The sequence below is a fragment of the Amblyomma americanum genome, chromosome 8 (genome assembly GCF_052857255.1).
Source record: "Amblyomma americanum isolate KBUSLIRL-KWMA chromosome 8, ASM5285725v1, whole genome shotgun sequence".
In the NCBI taxonomy this organism is placed as follows: domain Eukaryota; kingdom Metazoa; phylum Arthropoda; class Arachnida; order Ixodida; family Ixodidae; genus Amblyomma; species Amblyomma americanum.
Window position 1 is genome coordinate 24,856,259 of NC_135504.1, and position 21,303 is coordinate 24,877,561.

The 21,303-nt window shown below is 49.1% G+C and overlaps 1 protein-coding gene across 1 annotated transcript; it reads left to right on the top strand.

Moving 5' to 3' along the window:
* The first annotated feature begins 2,210 nt into the window (after positions 1-2,210).
* Positions 2,211-20,983, top strand: LOC144101145 (lysosomal alpha-mannosidase-like). Its single transcript, XM_077634182.1, has 10 exons — positions 2,211-2,322; positions 3,339-3,465; positions 5,272-5,351; positions 6,599-6,787; positions 8,193-8,311; positions 9,578-9,685; positions 10,898-11,087; positions 11,875-12,102; positions 16,027-16,179; positions 20,656-20,983. Exons 1-10 carry the CDS (start codon positions 2,239-2,241, stop codon positions 20,905-20,907), a joined length of 1,530 nt encoding a protein of 509 aa, XP_077490308.1. The 5' UTR covers positions 2,211-2,238; the 3' UTR covers positions 20,908-20,983.
* The last annotated feature ends 320 nt before the right edge of the window (positions 20,984-21,303 follow it).

The window sequence follows — 21,303 nt, forward strand, 5'->3', positions numbered from 1 at the left end:
GAAATAGTGTATGAAGTTTCAAACTTTTTGTCCAAAGTCAGTCGAGTTCCCAGGAGGTGCGTTAATGCATGAATAAGACGCAGAAATCTTGATGCAGAACCTATTCAATGGTTACTTAAATCGAATTCAACGTTTCTCAAATTTTTTTCAGCAATCACCTGTAAAGCGTGCACCACTGCATGCACACGTATTGTGCGGCGAAGCACTCTTTCTGCGGAAGGGAAGCCGTAAAGGATGCTGAACCAAGTGGGGTCCCCTCGTGAACCTGTTCTTGTAGACGATGTGTGCAGGTGCCTTCTCTTATTTTTGAAAAAGCGCTGTAAAGCGTTAGCTCTAGAAGGGGAAGTGAACCAGTTTTACGAAGTTCGTCGGCGACAATTAGGTTAAATCTGATGTCACAACTAAAGCACTGCACGAACTAGAAAGCCTCAACCCATCGCTGACTTGTTGCAGTGGGAATATACTTGCGTTGCTATTCTGTATTTATTGATCGAAATCTTCTCCGGAAACATGGGCAGTGTGCTCTGCTCCTAAAAGGGGTTGCGCTACAGGAAAGCTTACTTCCTTTTTACTCCCATAATGAGCATGCCGTCAGTCAGTCAGTCCATCACCAGCGTCGAAGAGAGTTAATGTCGCCCGGAGCTATGCTCGAAGAAAATTTCGCTAACGTCGCCTGAAGCACGAGCGCAAGCGATTATTATGTGAAGATCCAGAGTTTTTATCAGCAGGACTTTCATTGCTCATAAAATTTGTAAAATGGGCCTAAACTAGTTTCGGCTATTGTACAACATTGCATATATTTGTACATAATTTTAAATAAAAACGACTATGACGACAATGATGATGATGATGATGATGCTATAAATTGTTCCCTCTTGAAGCAGAGCGAAAGTGTCAACGGTGAAATGAGGCTGGCAGGAGATCGGCTGAAGAATTTCACAGGTTGTAAAAACATGTTCTCTAAACAGGTGCCTTAACGAGCTTCGTAAAACACACTGCCTCTCCCTCAGCTCACTGTGTGTGAGATCGCTGCCAGCAGACAATAAAGACGTCGGCCATGACCTCGTCATCGCCAAATAAACAGCGCTGCGCATCTTTCACACTCTGTGAAACAACTCCGAAATCACTCGATTTTTCATTGTCGACAAATTGAAATCTGGGATCTAACGTCTCCGAGAGATACTTGGGCTATGAGGGACGCGCTCTTTTCTGTCGAACGCAAGCGCGAAGACGACAATGGGAGTGAGCTTGCCACTTATCTTGCTAACAGCGCTAGCGTAACAGGCGTTAGTTCCGAAACTTATTTGCGAGACGCTGGTACATCTGTTGTGATTCGGACGAATAGTAGGCTCATAAACATTGCCCTCTACGTCACAGCTAAAGATTTGGTACTCGAGATCGTACGTTTTGTACTGCCCTAGAGAAACAGAACATCTATCGTGCTGCTTGGGGACTTCAATGCAGACGCTGTCAAGCGCAAGTAGTTTCTCGGCGATATGCTTGACCAGGAGATCCGACTTCAAACGAGTCAGGCCAGCCCAACCACCCCCTGCAACACATGGGCGGACTCCGTGTTCAGAAAAAAAGAAAGCGCTTGGTGCAAGGCGTTGATCACATATTCATTCAATTCTTTTATCCTAAGGAGATAATAGTCCCCGTGGAATAAATGCGGAGCGTTACATGTACAGTCACGTGTGGTATCTTACTAGATCTAGGCTTCGTATTTGCCTACGTAGCTCACAGAATATCACCATAGTCATCACGTAATCGAGGATCAAATCTTTTAGGTACGCAGTATGTTGGACCGTCTCTTGTCAATTTTTTAAACGTCGGTTGTCACTGTCATTCGCAATAATTTAGGAAGTATATACAGCTGAGCATCGTTATAACGAAGTTGAAAAAGCCTGGCGATTTATTCGTTATAGCCGTAGCTTTGTTATAGCCCGTGTTGACCGAGCTTCCAGGAAGAATCGTCAATCCTTCGTTATATCCATTATTGCATTATAAATCGTCTCGTTATAGCGAGGTTCGACAGTAGTTACCGTTAATTTGGCGACTTGGCTCAGAAGCATTCACCCACCGAATCATACTTGGCTCCGGTGGCTGTTAGCTTTTGTCATGTATGCCACAACGAGCGCCTCATTTCACTTTCACTTGTATGCTTACGGCTTGCTCATGATGGGTTTGTTCGCGAATACATTGCAGTTCTTCGTGTCGGTGTACAACCCTCTCAGCGTCATGGCGAAGACGCATGTCCGGTTTCCGGTGGCTACGAGCGGCTACAGGGTCATCAACGACCAGAAAGCCTTCGTTCCCTCAGAGGTGACCGTAACGGAAAATGCATTGGTGTTCATGTCCTTACGCCAAACAGGCGAATCCATCATTACCATTATCAGAAAACGCTGCGAGTTCGCTACATACACAAACACACAAATACGTACAAAAGGGTGAAGTATGTATGACCAATTCATTTCAACCCTTTGTTCTTCTGGTGCTCAGGCCAAGCACTACACTGAATATTTTTTCCCACTACAGGTAGCAGTTTCATTGGTTCTCAATGCCTGTGAGTTTACGAGCGTTCGCTGATGATATCGTTTATTTCCACATAATGAACGTCCGCAAGCACTAAGCAGTCTTATGAGCACAGTATCTTCTGTTTTTTTTAGTAAAAAGACTACTCAGCATCGTTCCGGTAAAACAATGCCCCGATTAAAGGGAAGAAGGCAGACACCCTCTTTATAGATTTTTTGCTGGGGTAAACATAAACGAAATGTCAACGCTAGTCCTGATGCATGCTTCGTTTCTCCTTGTTCATCACGCTTTGCACTTGCTTACTGCGCACTAAAAATCATCCACTACAGGGACCCTTGCCATACGCATTACAACCCAGTTTATTTTTTTGGAGCGAGAGCTCCACTACGCCATGTCACGCCAAGGTCATCAGTGGTTTTAGCCTGACCTTCAGCAGGAGGAGCGCCGGAGGTGTGGCTGTGACGTCAGACCACGTGACTCGCCGCAGTTCGGTCCGCGGTGCGCCCCAAGCAGCACAGGCAATCCGGCCAATATTGGAAATGTATTGGCAAAGGCTGGTCCTACAAAGAACCAGTGTGAAACCGTCATTTTCCAATATTGGGCCAATTACCTGTGCTGCTTGGGGCTGACCGCCGCTTCATCAGATGTGGTCACATGATTGTGCACGTGACTCGGCGTTCGCTTAAGGAGGCGACGGCGCTCTCGCGTGCAGTTCCGCCATGGATGAGAGCGCGGCTCGTTGCGATGTCGCGAATACGATGCGCTAAGCGAACTATTAATTTCTTCCATTTATTATTTTTTTCCAGATCATTCCCATTCAGCATGCGCTGTTCCACATTCCAGAGAGGAACAGCACATCGTTCCACGACCTCGTGTTCCTCGCAAACGTGCCTCCACTGGGCATCGCCACTTTCCTCGTACAGCGATTCCGCGGTAAGACGGTCGTCCGAAGTTCCTCCCAAAGGCTTCGCCTGAGCACGCCTCGGTGAAGGCCTCGCGCCTAGGAAGTAATTAATGCAGTCTCAAAACTTGCTGCATGCTGCAGCTTCCTAAAAAAAAGAACGCAGAAGTTCCAGCTTTAGCGAGATTAAAAATTGCGAAGTGTACACGCTGTGCTGTCGTCATCATCATCCTGACGACGCGCATTGCAGGGCAAAGGCCTCTCCCATGTCTGTCCAATTATCCCTGTCCTTTGCCAGCTACGGCCACCGTATACCCGCAAACTTATGGCGAATTCAACTGGTGGATTCGAAGCGAGGCGCTCGAATCGCAAAAGAGCGCCCCAAACCACTTCAGAGCACAGCGACCGTTGTCGACCAGTGGAACATGCAGAGCGCGCAGCGGAAGTTCTGGTTCCGGAAGTTTAGGTCTGGCAATTCTGTCGCCAAATTACGCGTAAGCAGACGACGATAGGCGGCGATATAGCGGTGAGCAAGCACTTCTTTCGCGATGGAACCTACCAGTCGCTTTGTTCATGTTACTCCAGAGGTGCACCGCATTTTGGTGAACCTCGTAGGCAGTGAGGAGCACAGTTATGCTCTAGGTAAGTTCATAAATGAATACTGTTGCGGAAATAAACGCCCAGGGCACGGCGTAAGCTGACCAAGTGCCCTGGGCGGAAGAAGACGAGGCGCGGGGAGCGCGCGGAGGAGCGAGCGCGCGCGGAGACGAAGATAAAGATTGGGGGCGGCCGCGCGGTGTTTCTGGGACTCTCTGCGACCAGGCGTGGTTTTCTTTGGGCGGGACGGGACCGTCGTCTCTTTTCAATATATATCGCATGTCTGCAGAGTGCTTACGGGGCAACTTCCAACGAGGAAATTGCCCTTCGCAGGGGCTTCTGCGAAATTTTTCTCGAAAAATGCTTCGAAGAAGTACTTTTCGTTGTCGCTGCTGCTGTCTGAGTGCACGGACTCAGATACCGACGAGCTCTCATCAGACAACACGAGGACTATTGCTATTCCATGCGATGCCATATTTGAGAGTTGTAACCGCTATGATGCAGGTGACGAAGACGACATACGCGCGCAAAACGCGCGCGCGAAACAGCACTCAGTGTCCCCCGCCGACATTCCTGCACGCGCTAAAAATTGCGAAAAATCACATGTGTGTTTCGGAAGTGACGACATCCCCGAATGCAAGTTCCGGTGAGATCTGATCAACCTAGTGCGCTCCATATGGAACGGAGTTGCTCCAAACGACCAGCGGAATTCGCGCGGTCGGTCCAGGTCGACCAGTGGACCTCGAATTCGTCTTCGCGGAGCCAGAAATGCTGCTACAGCACGACCAGTGGAAATCGCCATTAATCTTACCCGCCCACCAAACTTTCTGCCACCCCTGCTACGCTTGCCTTCTCTTGGAATCCACTTCCTTAAGGAACGAACTAAGATCAGTGAAAGCTGTCCCTGTTTGCAGGCTGTCATTTTCTTATGCCTAAAACCTAAATTCTAAGATTTACATATACTCAGTGGCAACCTAGGCTACCACAACGACCTCAACGGGCACACGGTCTGGTGCCTAACGCTGGTCACATGATGACGCGTGACCGTGAATCCGCGGTCTTCGCGTGACCGGTGACATCAGGTCATGTGACCCAATTTTGACGGTCTACGTTATGAAATCTACCACAGAACAGTCCGTATAACAGTTTTCGCTGTGCGACAATCACGACGCGCGGCGCTTAAGCGAAGCCACTTTGGTGCGTTTTAACCGTCAATCCGTTTGTCTCTTCCCTGTCCTCAGGAACCACGTTTTTGAGACAGCAGACGAAAGCAAGTGAACGGGAGCTCTCTGCCGGCACCGACTACGTGCTCAAGAACAAGGTGAAACTCGTCCTTTCTACATATGAAGAATCAGCTAAGATAGCACTGTGTTTTAGTGCGGTAGCACTACTATAGTCGGGTACAACTTAAGTCTGCACTGAGGCTCCGCCCACATTCAGAATCGCCGCACAGGATTCCTTCACAAGAAAGTAGTTCGTTCTTAAAACTTCTCTTGTCAACTAAATAAGGAGTTAATCGCAAAAAAAAAAGTTATGAGCTCTAGAATTTTGATACCTGGCTTGTTTCATAAACCTGTGCGTTAAAAAGATGATTTCATTTACTTTTGTGACTGGCTAGAAAAGTAATGCAGTACGCTGCGGACCGTGGCCCAGTGTTAACTGTTATTTTTAACGTTGTATTTTACTTTATGCGCATTTTCCGACTTCAGTACGTATGTACGTACGTACGTACGTACGTACTTACGCCCGAAATCGGAAAATCGAACATACGTACATTTCTGAAGCCTACTTTGTGTCAAGCGACCCACCGGGTTGTGAACTAACTTGCCAGATGCACACACCATACAGGCCTTTTCATAGGTACTAGCCCAAAGGCCTTACGGTAAAGGCCTTTAGGATAAAGGCCTTTATAGTAAATGCGTTTAGGAAGAAGGCATTTATGGTAAATACCTTCTGGATAAAGGCCTTTGGGTAGAAGGCTTTCAGGACAAAAGCTTTATGGTAAAAGCTTTTAGGTCAACTGCCTTTAGTACGTAAGAACCGTAAGTGCCTACCGTAACTATAGCGCTACTGGAGGATATTCCGCGCTTAGTCATGCTAAAAAAATCTGTTATGTTTTGTTTTGTTTTTTATCCGCGTAAGGTCCACTAAAAACTCAGCTCGCAGGCTCTTCTCTCCTCTCGGAGGCGACTAGAGTGGGAGCTGTATTTTTACCTTCGGGCCGTACACAAATGAATTGTACGTCATGTTTTCCATGTGTGCAATCCTGTTTATTGCCTTCTGTTTTCGGTTCTTTGTGTGGGCGATGCCGTACGCATAAAGTAGTCAGAATGTTCTAGTTTTACACTGTTTTTCTCTACTCGTTTTTTTAATTATTTTTTTCACCTTTCCTCTCTTGTTTCCGGGGTACCTATTCCCTGTGTTCCTTCGGTGGCAGTCAGCCGCCTGGTCTCTCTTTTCGCCTCGTGTTTGTGCTCTCTGTTTCAAAACAAAATAATAGACTCCTTAAAACTTCCATTCGTTCATTCCTTCTCTTTCCCTGTCACTGCTACCGGCGGTGACTCGCAGTGGTACAGCGTAGTGGTGGACTCCGGCACCTGCCTCCTGAAGAAGGTCGTGCTGCTGGGAAAGAACGTCCACGTGGCCGTCGAGCAGGTGTTCGCCGCCTACGCCTCGGACCAGGGACACTTCCTGTTCGCGCCCAAGGATTTCATCGCTGAGGAGTTCCGTGGCAACGCCACCTGCCGCCTCGTCACGGTAACCCTGGCTCGAACGTGGCTTCCGGGATTCGAGCAACCGTTCGGTTTTACTTGCACAAGTTGCACAAGATCCCGAAGGCCTCGATCCAAGTCACACTAACTCAAATGTGTTTCTCACTTGGTCAGTCGAAATCAGGTTTGGTCAGATATGTCCCCGTGCAGCTAGAGAACAGAGCAAATGCCGGATTATCTTCTGTAGGGACAGACTTGCATGACGTTCAATCCCTAGATTAGTCATTCTCATCCGAACGCCATATGCGTGCTATCAACAAACAGTGTCCAGTGCGAGCAAAACGGGGAATAGCCGTTCGCGGAAATCGCCAGCCACCTTCTTACTGGCAGCACGCTGCCGAAAATTGTGACAATTCAAGTAGCACGAAGTCCTTCGTGAGTGCTACGTCATAACAACATATGCCTATCTGTGGTAAGTGAGCACGAGCTTGTACAAGGAAAGTGAGTGGGGCCTCAGACTGGCGACAAAAGTTTCGGCAAAAGGACTTGTCCTCGGCCGTGAAATTGCGGACATCCTTCGCGGGGATTCCCCTTGATTCGGGAAACAAGGACAGGGATGACAAGGAGTTGGAAGAGAAGGGAGAGTGTGCGAGAAAGCGCGGGAATGGGGAGCACTTGGTCTTGTCCATCGGACGTCCCTAAAGCACCAGGTACAGCTGCTTGGCAAGAAGCACGTTTGAAACATCCCACCACTTGTGCCGATATTCGTTAGTACCGTTCCTGAGAAACTGCGCATTGGTAGGGCAAAACAAACTTGGACGACAATTAACCTTGCGTGTACAATGCGAAAGCACTAGAGAACTCTGCCACGCAGGTACTCCTTCTCTTTCATAGATCTACAGGTCATAGCGAGTCCCCATGCCCCTACTGGCGCACTCGTGCAGTGGTTAAGTAACGCGCCACGGCCCCGGTGGGTGGCTGTTTCAAACACAGCCGTCCAGGGGGCGTGTCGAGACACAGGTTGCTCTCCCCGAGCACCCGTAACGCTTATTTTTTCACGGACAGTTCTTCGGGAAGCTGTCTGTCTCTCGACCAATGGACTGATGCGCATTGCCACGGTAGGCAGATAACAACTGCACTGTATTTATTTTAATTGATTTAATTGCCACCTGCCGTGGTGGGCAGGGTTCCCCACGACCCAGTGGGCAGGTTGCAACCTGCTCTTTCGTGGTACGGATGGACGGACTGCGGATTTTCTCGTGGATAGGACAGGAGCTCTGATGCCATCGCATTAAATAAAATAACCTGAAATACTTGTTCTTATCAGTACTTACAATATGCACTCGTGGTCCGCGAGATAAGCCATTCTTTAGATTTAACCTTTCCTTCTCCGTTTCTACGCTCGAACGTCCGCCGCACCTTTTTTGTTTTGTTTTGTTTTGTTTTCTCAGAGCACCATCGTGCAAGAGGTGCACCAGTGGTTCAATCCGTGGCTGAGCCAGGTGATTCGGTTGTACGTGAACCAGGACTGCATCGAGTTTGACTGGATCGTCGGACCTGTACCGACGGCGTGAGTATCTGACTTTTCTTATGCCTTGTGCCCATTCAGCTTCGCGACCAACAAAAAGCGCTCACCAAGCAGCCAACCTCGACAGTTATATCACAGAATATAACAGCTTAGGCGAGTAACTTAACGATCTCGATGGAATGTGGACGAAATGCACCTCACTTCGCAAACACGAATTCCCACAAGTTTTCATTTTTTTTTCAAAAACAATCTGTTAATGGCACCTACTACCTGAACAGGTTTTCACATGCGAAAACTTTAAAAAGACGATTATCAATATTTTCTAGCCACTAAGAGTTACTTTCTGCCACTCGGATTTGTGATCATTTTAGAGGTGACGACGATGTATTCGAAGTGTTTTATACGCACATGCATGAATTTTAAACATATACACGTATTTATGTAAACTGCTGTTTCACATACAGTGCAATGTAAACATTCAATCCTTGTACTTTTGTCCTTCCTGCTTGGAACGAAAAGGTCTGCAGTATCGTGCAAATAAATAAATAAAAATAATTTCGGCAAAGGAGCGCAGGAGGGCTGTAGAGGGCGCTGCGAACGCATGGAGCAACAACACAAGCGAGTACAGATCGTAAGATGCATGTCGGCAGGTTGCGTTGTACATACAGGGTGCGTGTGACACCGGTACACCTTTTCTCCGAATTTTCGCCTATTACAGCTACTCATCAAGCATAACTGTTTGTGCCCACTTCGGGAGCCTACCGTGGCGATGGATGCTGCAAATGGCCTCCCAAGTATCCAGCGATTGACCTATAGTTGCATTCCCGATTAAAATTTATTTCTAGTCATACTTTGTTTTGTGCCTTCAAGAGGTGTTCTCGCACTTATCAGAACGGTGCTCGGCGCCTCTTCGACCAGTCACAGTAATGTTAGTTAAGTAGTGGTATAATTGTGTGACTTCAGCCCTCTGCCCTTTACCTGCATGTCATTTGGTTGTTTTAAGTCTGTAGTAAAATCAAAGCTCGAGAACTCCTACCCTTCTAGCACACCTCAGAATAAGTACGCGGTCATCTCGTGTGCTTTCTTCTGCAGGAACTTGGCTGACTATAGGAGTGTTAAACGCAGATATATGCTGAAAGCACAGCATGGCTCAAGAATATAGCAATAACAATTCAGCTGTTTGTAAACACATTTCGTTTTATTTACCTATCTTCTGACAAACCATTACGCTCTGTAGACAAAATTGAACTTTCAATTTTCTATTTAAAAACATTTCGATGTTTTCTTTTTTCCGGTCTGGTTCCGCAGCCCTCCGTCGTTGCCTGGCTACGACGTGGTGACGCGCTTTAAGTCCAATCTGACAAACAACGGCGTGTTCTACACGGATTCTAACGGCAAGCAGACGTTGCCACGAGCGTGAGTACAGACTCGATCATCGCGGGAGAGAGGGAAAACGAATGCAACTATTTGTCGTTGTTTTTGTTGTTGGTGGTGGTGGTGGTGCTGTTGTTGTTGTTAAAGTGCGAAACGCACACAGACACAAGGAAGGTAGACGAGACTGAGATGAACAATTACCAACTAGCCCAACAAGACGGTCTTCTAAACTATTGGTTTCTGGCGCCGTAGAAGGTATTGCGCTAAATGAGGCTTATCTTTGTCAGCAATGTTTGTTAAAGGCCGGTATCTTCAGTAACAACGCTACGCTGTGCCGCCATTCAGCGCAGCCCGCACACATTCATAGCAAAACAGCCTGGAAGCAGCGTTATAGAGAGGTGATCAATGGTTAGCGGTCATAGCCGCAGGCTGTTTTGCAAAGCACAGCTGGTCAGCCTTTAAGTCTGTTGAAACGAACTTCATTCAGTTTTGCGATCTTTAAAACATCCAGCCTCTGTCGAAAGTACGCAGGCCATCCTACGTGAGACAGGAACTAGTACATTCGCTGAGCATAGCGATCCAGATGCATTCCTACAACCTATAAGCTTTGGATAGTAGGGAAGACCATTCGCCATGTTTCAAGTTGTGTTAAGGTAGAAACTTAGGTTAGGCATTATGGACTGAAGTAGTGGCATGCTGAGAGCAAGAGAAGAATACCACTTAAAGTAGACAGGTCGGCCATATGGTTGATTGGAAACCGAGGACTAATACTAGCGCTGTTAGACAAGTGTCAAGGCACAACAGATGAACATTATAAACGCTGGACGTCAGAAGTACATCCCGTGGACGTCAATAAACGTTATAGTAAGTCTCACCATAAGTCACGGAAAGTTCATTCCACGAACCCAGCAGCAGCTCCGATTACGCACGAAGTGACAAGCGTACTTTCACCACAAAATCTACGTATCGAGCGTTTAAAAACTCCCCAGGCCACTCCGCGCGAGGTAGGAACCGTGAGTCGTATTCTGGAAGTGTTCACTCATTGCACCCATCCATGTGGACGCGGCTTAAACTTGGGCGCGTTCTTTTGCGCCAGAAAAAGGCAAACACCACCGCTGACGTCTCGGACGTTTTAGCTCACTCCTGAGATCAAAGAGCACAAATACCCAATGACGTCACGGCCGCGAGTGTCTATCCTGGAACGAGCCCAGCCAGTTCGTCGCCATGTGCGCATGCGTGACCCACGTGACGCAGGGCCAATGCGACGCGTCCCTGGGACGTGAGCGAGAAGAACCGACGCGAGCGCCGCCTGGTGCAGTCCAACTACTACCCGGTCGTGTCCTGGATCTACCTGCGCGACCGAAAGCAGGCGCTGCAGATGAGCGTGCTTCCGGATCGGCCGCAGGGGGGCACTGGTTACCAGCCGGGAACCATAGAGCTTATGGTAAAGACCAGTGCTCTCATCTGTCTAATCGAATACACAGTGCAGGACAACGACCTCTCCCCACAGCCTCCTGTACCGGGCTAAACGTGCCCCGTGCACTGTGCGAAGTCAGTGCTCGGTGTAGAACCCTGGGGTTTTTTTAACGTGCACCGACACTGAAGCTGGCCTTTGGTGATGTGAGGGGCTTGCCCTCACCTAAAGAGGCGCCCTCACTGCGCCTCATTCTAAAGAGAGCAAACAACAAAAATATTGGTATCTCTACTCCTTCAAACTTGTTGCATAATGATATCGCTGATTTTCTAGCATTACAGAGCAAACGTGAACGCTGTTAATGTTTCGAAGCGAAAAGCTTCGCTACGCTATGTAAAGCAGTCGTCGCGTAGGCCGGAGAATGACCTCGAACAACCTTCAGCACAACCATGTTAGCCGTGTATAACCGTATGTGGAACAGTTATGGTGTCGAACCCTTGACACATGACATTTTGTTGACCTTTGACATTAGGTGACCTTTGGGTTAACCTCTGACCTTAAGAACATCCGCTGGGGTGATGTGAAGCCACGTGATGGTATCCGACGGGGGTGTAGTAATGCCATGTGATACCACGTGGTCGTGTGGGTAGCCGCGTGGTCGTGTGGGTATAGTTATAGAATGGCTGTCGCGAGCGTGTAGCGGATCTGCCATGAACGAGCCTCAGGCGCTTAGCAAGCGTGCTTGCTTTTCGCTGAATTCCAGGGTTAGGCAAGTACAGCCACTGCTAATTTTTCTCTCTCTCACTCGGGCGCTCAGATTCACCGCCGTCACACAGGCTCGGATGGCAAGGGCGGCAGTACGCAGCCCCTCAACGACCTGGGCGTAGACCGCAAGGGTCTGGTGGTGCGCGGTCGCCACCTGCTGCACGTGGGGCCACTGGCAGACTCCGCGTGGCGCGTGAGACAGCTGGCGAACGTCATGACGCCCGTGCTCGCGTTCTCCGACGGCACCTCGCCGGAGACGCGCTCCGTGGAGACGCGACCCGTGAGTGTAGTCCATCTCTCTACCCCACATTAGCAGCTCTGATCATATAACGGGGTGCTTCGCCTGGACTTTGCACAATATTTTAAAATAGATTTTATGAGAATTAAGAGCGCTTTTTTTGGCATAGCACTTTCAGCGGTGTAGTACATCAGAATGGAGCAAATACGAGCTAACTAGCAGGCTGGTTAACTAATATTGAATGGTTAACTTTTTAACCCTTACAGTTAGGCACCTTAATTATCAACAGGCGTAGTCTACGGCAAGTAATATCCATGAAAGACATGAGAGCGCAAAAATGACAACACGGACGAGTAAGGGAACAGGACGAGCGCTGCTCCGGTTCCTGCTGCTCCTGTAGCAGCGCTCGTCCTGTTCCCTTACTCGTCCGTGTTGTCATTTTTGCGCTCTCACGAATACGCACCAACAAGCCCAGCTGCAAGTACTTCTAAGCAATATCCATATCATTTTTTTTTTAGAATTTCGAAAACGCGGTTACCCTAGGCGCTGCGGCCCAGCAAATTTTGGCTAACTCGGCGAGTTACGTGCACTGGAGAGTTTGCTTTACCTGCAAGCTTCTCGAAAGCGCATGTATTTTGGCGCGATGCAGCCACAATTTGTTGGGCCACAGCGCCGAGGGTAACCACATTTTCGAAATTTTGAAAGCTAATATGAATAATAACTACCACGGGCTATACGCCTCTCAATAATTAAGGGGCCTCATTGTAATAGTTAAATACTTAATTCAATATAAGTTAACTAGCCTGCAAGTTTGCACGTCTTAGCTGCATTCTGATATAGTATACACCGCTCACAAAGCTATGCCGAAAAAAGCACTCTTCTAACTCAGAAAGCCTATTTTTAAAATTTGTGTAAAGTATTAGGTGCAACACCCTGAATACCCGACGCATTGGTTGAGTGGTTAGGGCTCACTGCAACTGAGCCAGAAGACCCGGGTTCGTCCCCGGCCACGGTAGCCATGTTTCGGTGGAGGCGAAGCTCGAAAGGCGCCCGTGTGCTGTGCAATGTCAGTGCACGTTAAAGATCCCCGCGTGGTCGAAATCATTCCGGAGCCCTCCACAGCGGCACCTCTTTCTTCCTTTCTTCCTTCACTCCCTCCGTTGTCTCTTGCCCTTATGGAACGGTTGAGATGGGAGACAGTTCACCGAGATGTGAGACAGTTACTACGCCACTTCCTTTCATCAAAATCGATTTAATTTATTGCCAGGCATTGCACTCCCCACTGAGCCCATGCATCAGAATCTGACACTCACACTGTGCCAACGACAGCAGCAGTGGCATGCAGTGGTTTGAACATGCGCCTCGCATGGGGTTCGATCTCTGGTTACCTAGCAGCTTTCCTATGGTTACAAGCTTTCCCCTGGCCTGGTGCTTGGCTTATCTGGGATGAAACCCTTGGAAACCTGAATCTCTGACACCACCCGTGACCCTATTTGGCCAAAGTTGCCCTTTCGCCAATAATAATATTACGAGGACGCTTAAGTCACCTTAAGAGTGGAATGCGACGGCATCAGAACCGCTGCTGGGAGCAAGTCAGTACTTTCCGCGGGTGTAGATACACTTATATTAGGTTGCGTATCCATTCCAACTGGAGCTAGCTGCCCGACGCACGTCCAAACTCCACGACGACCAGCTCCACACCAATGCGGGGACCGCCAAGAATATGTTCCAAATTTCTTGTCTTGCCGTTTCCCGGATGCACGTACGCTGCTCCCGTTATTTTTCAAATTTTACTTTGCGCGCCGTGATCACGTGACCTTGTGACGCCATCACTATCTCAGCCAATCACTGACTTTATAGAGACTAATGCAGGGCGCTAAATCGCATGGTGTGAACTCATTAAGTGCCGCTTAAAACTTCATCATCATCATCATTACATTAGGCCCGAGTTTCATAATAAGTATGCCCCTGTGTACTGAGAAGCATTCCTTTTTTGTCCTGCTGGCTTAATCTTAAAATCCCCACACCCATCATTGCTTACAACGTGGAACTTTGTGCTAGTTGGTATTGCGTTTTGCTAAAGAGGCTTAGCGCGGAAACACGACACAAAGTAAGAAGCACACATCGTGTCTTTCTTTCTTCGTCCTGTGTTTATGCGCTAAGCCTCCTTGACAAAATAGCGATCATTGCATCGAAGCGCCCAAACATCTTTCAGCATATAAAAAAAGCCGAGCTTTGCCATTGTTTTGCGCCTCGATTGCAACCAGTTCATTATGTAAAACTCCATCCATTCTATCGCTCTAAACATTTTTACACCCACAAAGGTGTAACACTCTTATCCCAAGGCTAACACCATTTCAGCGTGTTCTAAAACACCTTAAGGTTGTTCGTGGACACTTTTATGGTGTCAGGGTGTTTACGAACATCCTGAGGGCGTTTAGAACACCCTAAAGGATGTTAACCCTGGGACATTCTGCGATACTTTCTTTACACCTTTAAGGGTGTAAAAATTATTAAGTGTTGGGTAATCATTCGTGCAATGGGTTGCGACGCCGCGGTGTCTTGCGCATGCGCTGAGTTTTTTTACCTTTTAGAAGCAAAAGAAACATCGCCACCAGCTGTGCGATGCATCAAGTCGCTACACTAGGTCAACCATACCTACATAATGGAAAGGGAAATAGTCATTGTATAGATAAGAGTGAAGCAACAGGGAAAAATGGCACTGCATTTTCAGTACAGAGGGACCTCAGAAGTTAGCGACCGTACCGCTACGGAATTCAGATGAACTTCCTCCCAAGCAGCACAGGTAATTGGCCCAATATTGGATATGGATAGTTTCAAACTGGTCCTTAGTAGTACCAGCCTTTGCCAATACATTCCCAATATTGGAAATGAATGATTTCACATCGTTCATTTGTAGGACCAGCCTTTTCCAATACATTTCCAGATATTGGGCCGATTACCCTGCCTGCTAGGACTAAAGCTGTTCAAATACAAATGTTCCACCGATTGTCTATATGGCCGTCGGAAAATAGTTGGTGTGAACGCAAGCAGCGTTTTGTACGTCAGATACTGCAGCGAGGTGGAATTAGACTCGATCGGCCCCGATAATTACCGCGTTCGCGCAAAATCTCTCGGGAGACTAGTTTTCTCAAAATTACAAGTTTAAAGTATTCTGACTGTATCCCGAACGAGCCACGCAGTATTCGCCACTGCCGAACAGATGGCCCGATTTAAAGGGTTCAGCCTTATCCATCCAGAAAAGCTGAGCACGGAAGGTCAAGAGCCCGGGCTCGAACCCGACCGCGGCGGCTGCGTTTTTAAATGGAGGCAAAACGCTAAGGCGCCCGTGTGCTGTGCGATGCCAGCGCACGTTAAATATCCCCAGGTGGTCGAAATTATTCCGGAGCCCTCCACTACGGCACCTCTCTCTTCCTTTCTTCTTTCACTTCCACCTTTATCCCTTCCCTTGCGGCGCGGTTCAGGTGTCCAACGATATATGAGACAAATACTACGCCATTTCCTTTCCCCAAAAACCAATTAGAAGGTTGAGAGTTGTCCGGCGAGAGTCACAGTTAGACCGAGCCTTTCTTTTATATAATTATATAAGATAATTGGTTTCTTGGGGAAAGGAAATAGCGCAGTATCTGTCTCATATCGTTGGACACCTGAACCGCGCCGTATGGAAAGGGATAAGGGAGGGAGTGAAAGAAGAAAGGAAGAAATAGGTAAAGTAGTGGAGGGCTCCGGAATAATTTCGACCACCTGGGGATCTTTAACGTGCACTGACATCGCACAGCACACGGGCGCCTTACCGTTTTGCCTCCATAAAAACGCAGCCGCCGCGGTCGGGTTCGAAACCAGGAGCTCCGGATCAGTAGTCGAGCGCCCTAACACTGAGCCACCGCGGCGGGTCCTTTCTTTTCCTCATAGTCAATATATTTACTCTTTCACCGGCGGTCGCAGTTCCGCGGCCTGGGAGCGGCCCTCCCCCGGGGCGTGCAGTTGCTGACGCTGCAGCAACACGAGCCCAAGAAGGTGCTCTTCCGCCTCGAGTACATGCAGCCGGCGATCGTGGCCAGGGAGATGCAGATCAGCGACGTGGCTGTGCCCTTGCACGTGAGTGGACTATAGACGTGCACGTATCAAGCTCCCATGGTCACCCTATGGTGCACACAGCGGCTCGGTACATCGAAGGCAACAAAAAAAACACCGGAGGTGCAGCTGTTTGCGCTTTTGCTATTTGCGATGCAATGAAGAGACTCCACCAACACCTGCGCGGCTTGCTCATGTGACTCCTAGTCGCCAGTGACGTCACGTGCAGTAACGTCACGGTAACGCAATGTCACATGACGGTGACGTCACGCTTTCGTGACCACGAGGTGGTGAAATGAGCGTGACGTCATCGCCACTACTAAGATACCTTTCTACAGCGATAGGGGTGAAAAATGCAGAGTGGCCACGCTGGTGAAAAGGAATATAGCAACCCTAGAGCACGAAGTGAGAACGGGGGACATAGAAGCGGTATTGCTAGAAATGATTACGGGACGCAAGAGAGCAAAAAGCATATTTCTGCTTAACATCTATAGCAACCCGAAGCAGAAGAAAATGAAATTCGGAACGATATTTAGAAAAGCCATCAAACTGGCCGGCCAGAGCCCGTTGGTGATCGTGGGGGACTTTAACGCGGCACACCAGGAATGGGGGTACGCGAGGCAAGATCCGAAGGGCAGACATCTCCTTGAGGAGTCCCAAAATCTCGGACTTACCTTGCATACCGACCCATGTGCGCCCACTAGAGTAGGTAGCAGTGTAAGTAGAGACACCGCGCCGGACCTCACCTTCAGTAAAAATGCAGGCAGGGTAGAATGGGCAAACACCAGAGAAAATCTGGGTAGTGACCACTTCATCGTAGCTACGAAGCTGGGAGAGGGAGTCAGGCTACGGAAACTCAAACAGGCGAGAATAGTGGAGTGGGACAAATTCCGGGAGATTCGCAGAAGCCACAAAGCTAAGGAAATTGGAGACATAGGAGACTGGGCAAAACAGCTGAGGGAAGATGCCAGGGACGCGGAAGCAGTAGCCGAAGGGGAGGATGCACCGGAGATAATGGATAGCAAGCTAATGAGCATGTGGAAGGCGAAGGAAAGGCTCGAGAAGAAACTTAAGTCTCAAAAATGGAACAGAAATCTAAGGCGTTCGTTAGCCAGACACACCAAGGAAATGGAAACGTATGCTATTAAACTAAACGAGCAAAATTGGTACGGCAGGTGCGACGAAATGGAAAGGGGCATGAGCCTAGCAAAGACGTGGAATATATTGAGGCATCTCCTCGACCCGGGAAAATCTAAACAGGCAGCGAGCGCTAACCAAGTGAAAGCGAGACACGCTTTCCAGGGGACGGACAAACAGCTGATGGACAGGCTCAGGGACATTTACATAGGGGACGCGACAGAAGTACGACAGGCAGAATATGGAGGAGCGGAAAATGAAGATCTAGACGCGGACATTACGGTAGCGGAGGTCAGAGCAGCTATCGCCGAGCTAAAAACTCGCTCGGCCCCTGGCCCGGATAAAATATCCAATGTCATGCTCAGGAATCTAGACGGCGACTCGATAGATGCAATTGCGCGGTACATGAACAAAGTATGGACGGAAGGTAAATTGCCAGAGGAATGGAAGCAGGCAGAGGTTGTTCTCATCCCCAAGCCGGGAAAAGAACCAAGCTTGGAAACCCTAAGACCGATCTCGCTAACGTCGTGCGTGGGGAAACTCATGGAGCACGTAGTGCAAACGAGGTTAACGAGATACATGGAAGATGGAAACCTATGGCCGCACGAGATGGTGGGCTTTAGACCTAAGCTCAGCACGCAGGATGTAATGCTCAGACTCAAACATGACATTGTAGACAAGAAAGGATTAGATGCCAAGGTGATCCTAGGTCTTGACCTCACGAAGGCCTTCGACAACGTCCGACACGAGGCGGTGCTCAGAGGTCTAGGGGAGGTAAACGTGGGCAAGAGAACATACGAGTACATCAAGGACTTTCTCCAAGGGAGGAAGGCGGTGATTAAATTCCACGACGCAGAGTCGCCCACCATAAGGCTGGGCAGTAAAGGTACCCCGCAAGGCGCCGTACTGTCCCCCTTCTTATTCAACATAGCGATGAGAGGTCTCCCGGCCATGCTGAACAAGATCCCTGATCTAAAATTCAGCATGTACGCGGACGACATAAACATGTGGATGAATAACGGAAGCGACGCGGAAATTGAGTGGAGTCTGCAAAGGGCAGCAGACGTAGTGGTGAAATACGCGGCCGAAAGAGGCCTGGCGTGCTCACCGCAGAAGTCGGAGCTCTTCGTGTACAATAGCGACAGCAGGAACAAGAGAGACGTAGAAATTAAAGTGATGGTGGGAGGCCTGGAGGTGCCCAGGGTCGAGGAAATGAGGATCCTAGGCATGTTTATCAACAAGAAAGGCAACAACACCAATACCATAAAGAAATTAGCCACATATGCAGACCAAGTGGTAGGCATATTCAGGAGGGTAGCGGTAAAAGGGCGAGGACTAAAAGAAAGGAATCTCCTGAGAATGTCGCAGGCGTACGTAATAAGTCGGATCTGCTACGCGACGCCGTACCTAAACATGAACAAGGCAGAAATAGAGAAGGTAGACAGAATATTGAGGAAATGCGCCAAGCGAGCTCTGGGACTCCCGACATCTACGTCGACGGAGCGGCTTGAAAAAATGGGGGTACACAACAGATGGGTTGAGCTGGCAGAGGGGGTGAGAATATCCCAATTAGAACGGCTCGGCCAGTCTGAAACGGGCAGGACAATACTCGAATGGGTAGGAATCCGGCCAGAAAGTAGCACGCACAAGATGGTAAACATCCCGGCAGGAATCAGGGCCAAGATATGCGTCCCACCTATGCCGCGGAACATGCACCCCGTGTATAACAAGGAAAGGCGAGAACATAGGGCTAAGGCCTACGAGAGGAAGCTGAAGGAGCGACCGGCAGACCAGGTGGCGTACGTAGACGCGGCGTGCGGACAGCACGGGGCGGCTGTATCCGCTGTGGTCGACGGGGCAGGAGTACCAACGGTAGCGGCTTCGAGCCGCACAAGAGATGCCAATGCGGCGGAAGAGTTGGCGATAGCGCTCGCTTGCGTCGGTACCAAGGCCACGACGATTTTAAGTGACAGCAAAACTGCAGTAAGAAACTTCGCGAAAGGAAGAATCTCAGAAGAGGCCAAACACGTCCTCGAGGCGAGGCCGATAGAACGTAACATAGAGATAATATGGATCCCAGCGCATGAGTCTATTGCAGGAAATGAGGCTGCACACGAGCTTGCCCGAGCTCTCTATCACCGGGCGGCCGCAGAGCAGCCCTCTCGCATAGACATGAAAGATGGCCTAATTTCATACCACGAGATCACGGAACATTATAAGCTGAGCAGGAGGGTCTATCCGCCGCCCGACCGTTCCCTCGCAACCGAGGAGGCAATTGCGTGGAGAAGATTGCAAGGGGGGAATCATATAAGCCCCTTCTGGGTATACATCACAATCTCCAAAGAAGAGAAAGACCAATATTGTATAACGTGCGGGGAGAGGGGCACTCTCGACCATGTCATATGGGAATGTGCTGGAAGCCCGGGCGCAGAGCAAAAGATAGAAGATAGAGAAGCCTGGGAGACCTTGCTGCGGAGCGAGGACCCCGCTAAGCAGCGACAAGCCATCCGCCTGGCGGCTGAGGCCGTGAAGCGACAATGTGTCTTCACCAGACCTTAGTTTGCGAGGCTCCTAAGTAGGGCTCCCTTAGGCCTGCGTGCCGGGGGGTCCAAAAAGGAGTTTCATTTCGGTGGAAATAAACGTTTTGATGATGATGATACCTCTTCCTCGTGGACGGGAAGAAGTTTGGAGTAGTAGTAGTAGTAGTAGTAGTAGTAGTAGTAGTAGTAGTAGTAGTAGTAGTAGTAGTAGTAGTAGTTATGGTGGCGATTTTTATTGAAGAATAAAAAAGACGAAGTCAAAAGATTGGCGTCGGCAGCGCGGAATCTGCTGCATATTCTTTGCGCACCTCATCAGCAGCCGGCGGAAAATAAAAGACCTAGGGTAAAAGATAGAGAGATGAAAAAAAAGATAGGGATGGAAAGAATAAAGGATAGCAATGGAAGTTGCATTAACAAATACATACAAATTACACGCGCACGAAAGGACAAAAAAAAGGGCTACTGGGCAGTGAAATAAAGAGTGCCCCAAGTTAGAATGGGTGGCAGGCAGTTGGGGCTCGAGAACTCAGACCGTCCAAAGCCTTAACAAAATGTTATATGAATTCGCCAAGGTGGAGTAAATGTGAAACAGGGGAGTAATTATTAACTGGCATCCACCTAAGTTCATCCTACAACAACAAAGGAAGGCCTAACTTTTTAAGATACACTGTACTGTTGTGTTGGTGGAACTCGCGACGGATGCGAGTCTGGGCGACGCTGAGTTGGCAGTGGGTACTGCCTGAAGGGAGCTGCGGAGCCCTTTACAGGTTCTTTGTCGATGTCGTGGTAAGGATTGACAACGCTCGTTCCCGTATGCTCGCAGGCGCTGATGTCCACCTACCAGACGACCAACGTGCGCGAGGTGACGCTGACGGCGAGCCAGTGGCTGGACGAGCAGCCCGAGCAGTTCGAGTGGAACGTCACCATGGCCAGCGGCCGGAGCGGGGGCCTCTACACGGGCTACGCGCGCCGACGCTCGGGAGACGCCTTCGACCAGCAGAGCATCATACGCGCGCACATGGCCGTCGGAGAGATGCGCACATTCATTGCCGACCTGGTGCTCACCCCGCGGTGAACCACCGCAAGGAGGATAGCCCGCCAGTCGTGCGCTTCAGCTGCGGGAACACGCAGGGCAGAGCTGTCCAGCTTTAATTAAAGAAAGGCTATAAAATACTCGTGTCAGGTCTGCTCTAGATGTGTTCCACACGAAACTCGTCAACATTCATGGCGTTATCCAGTCAAAAAAAAAAACTCAGAACTGCCAATTAAGAACTGAGTAACGCGAGACTCAGCGACAGCTGTTCGCCATGGTGGTGAACATAATATCGATTATTCATTATTTTTCTTTTCTGTTGGAGTGCGTGCGACGTCGACTATGGTGCCACTATAGTAGGGTACAACTTAAAAAAAAAACAGCGGTTGCTAACCCTGAGCCACGGTCCGCGGCGTCCTGTATTACTGCGCCAGCAAA

Bases quoted from the DNA above. Each gene is read 5' to 3' on its own strand.
- LOC144101145 (XM_077634182.1), top strand. From the start codon at position 2,239: ATGGCGAAGACGCATGTCCGGTTTCCGGTGGCTACGAGCGGCTACAGG. The intron at 9,686-10,897 runs GTGAGTACAGAC...CACGTGACGCAG, and splicing joins AAGCAGACGTTGCCACGAGC to GGCCAATGCGACGCGTCCCT. The intron at 12,103-16,026 runs GTGAGTGTAGTC...CGGCGGTCGCAG, and splicing joins GCTCCGTGGAGACGCGACCC to TTCCGCGGCCTGGGAGCGGC.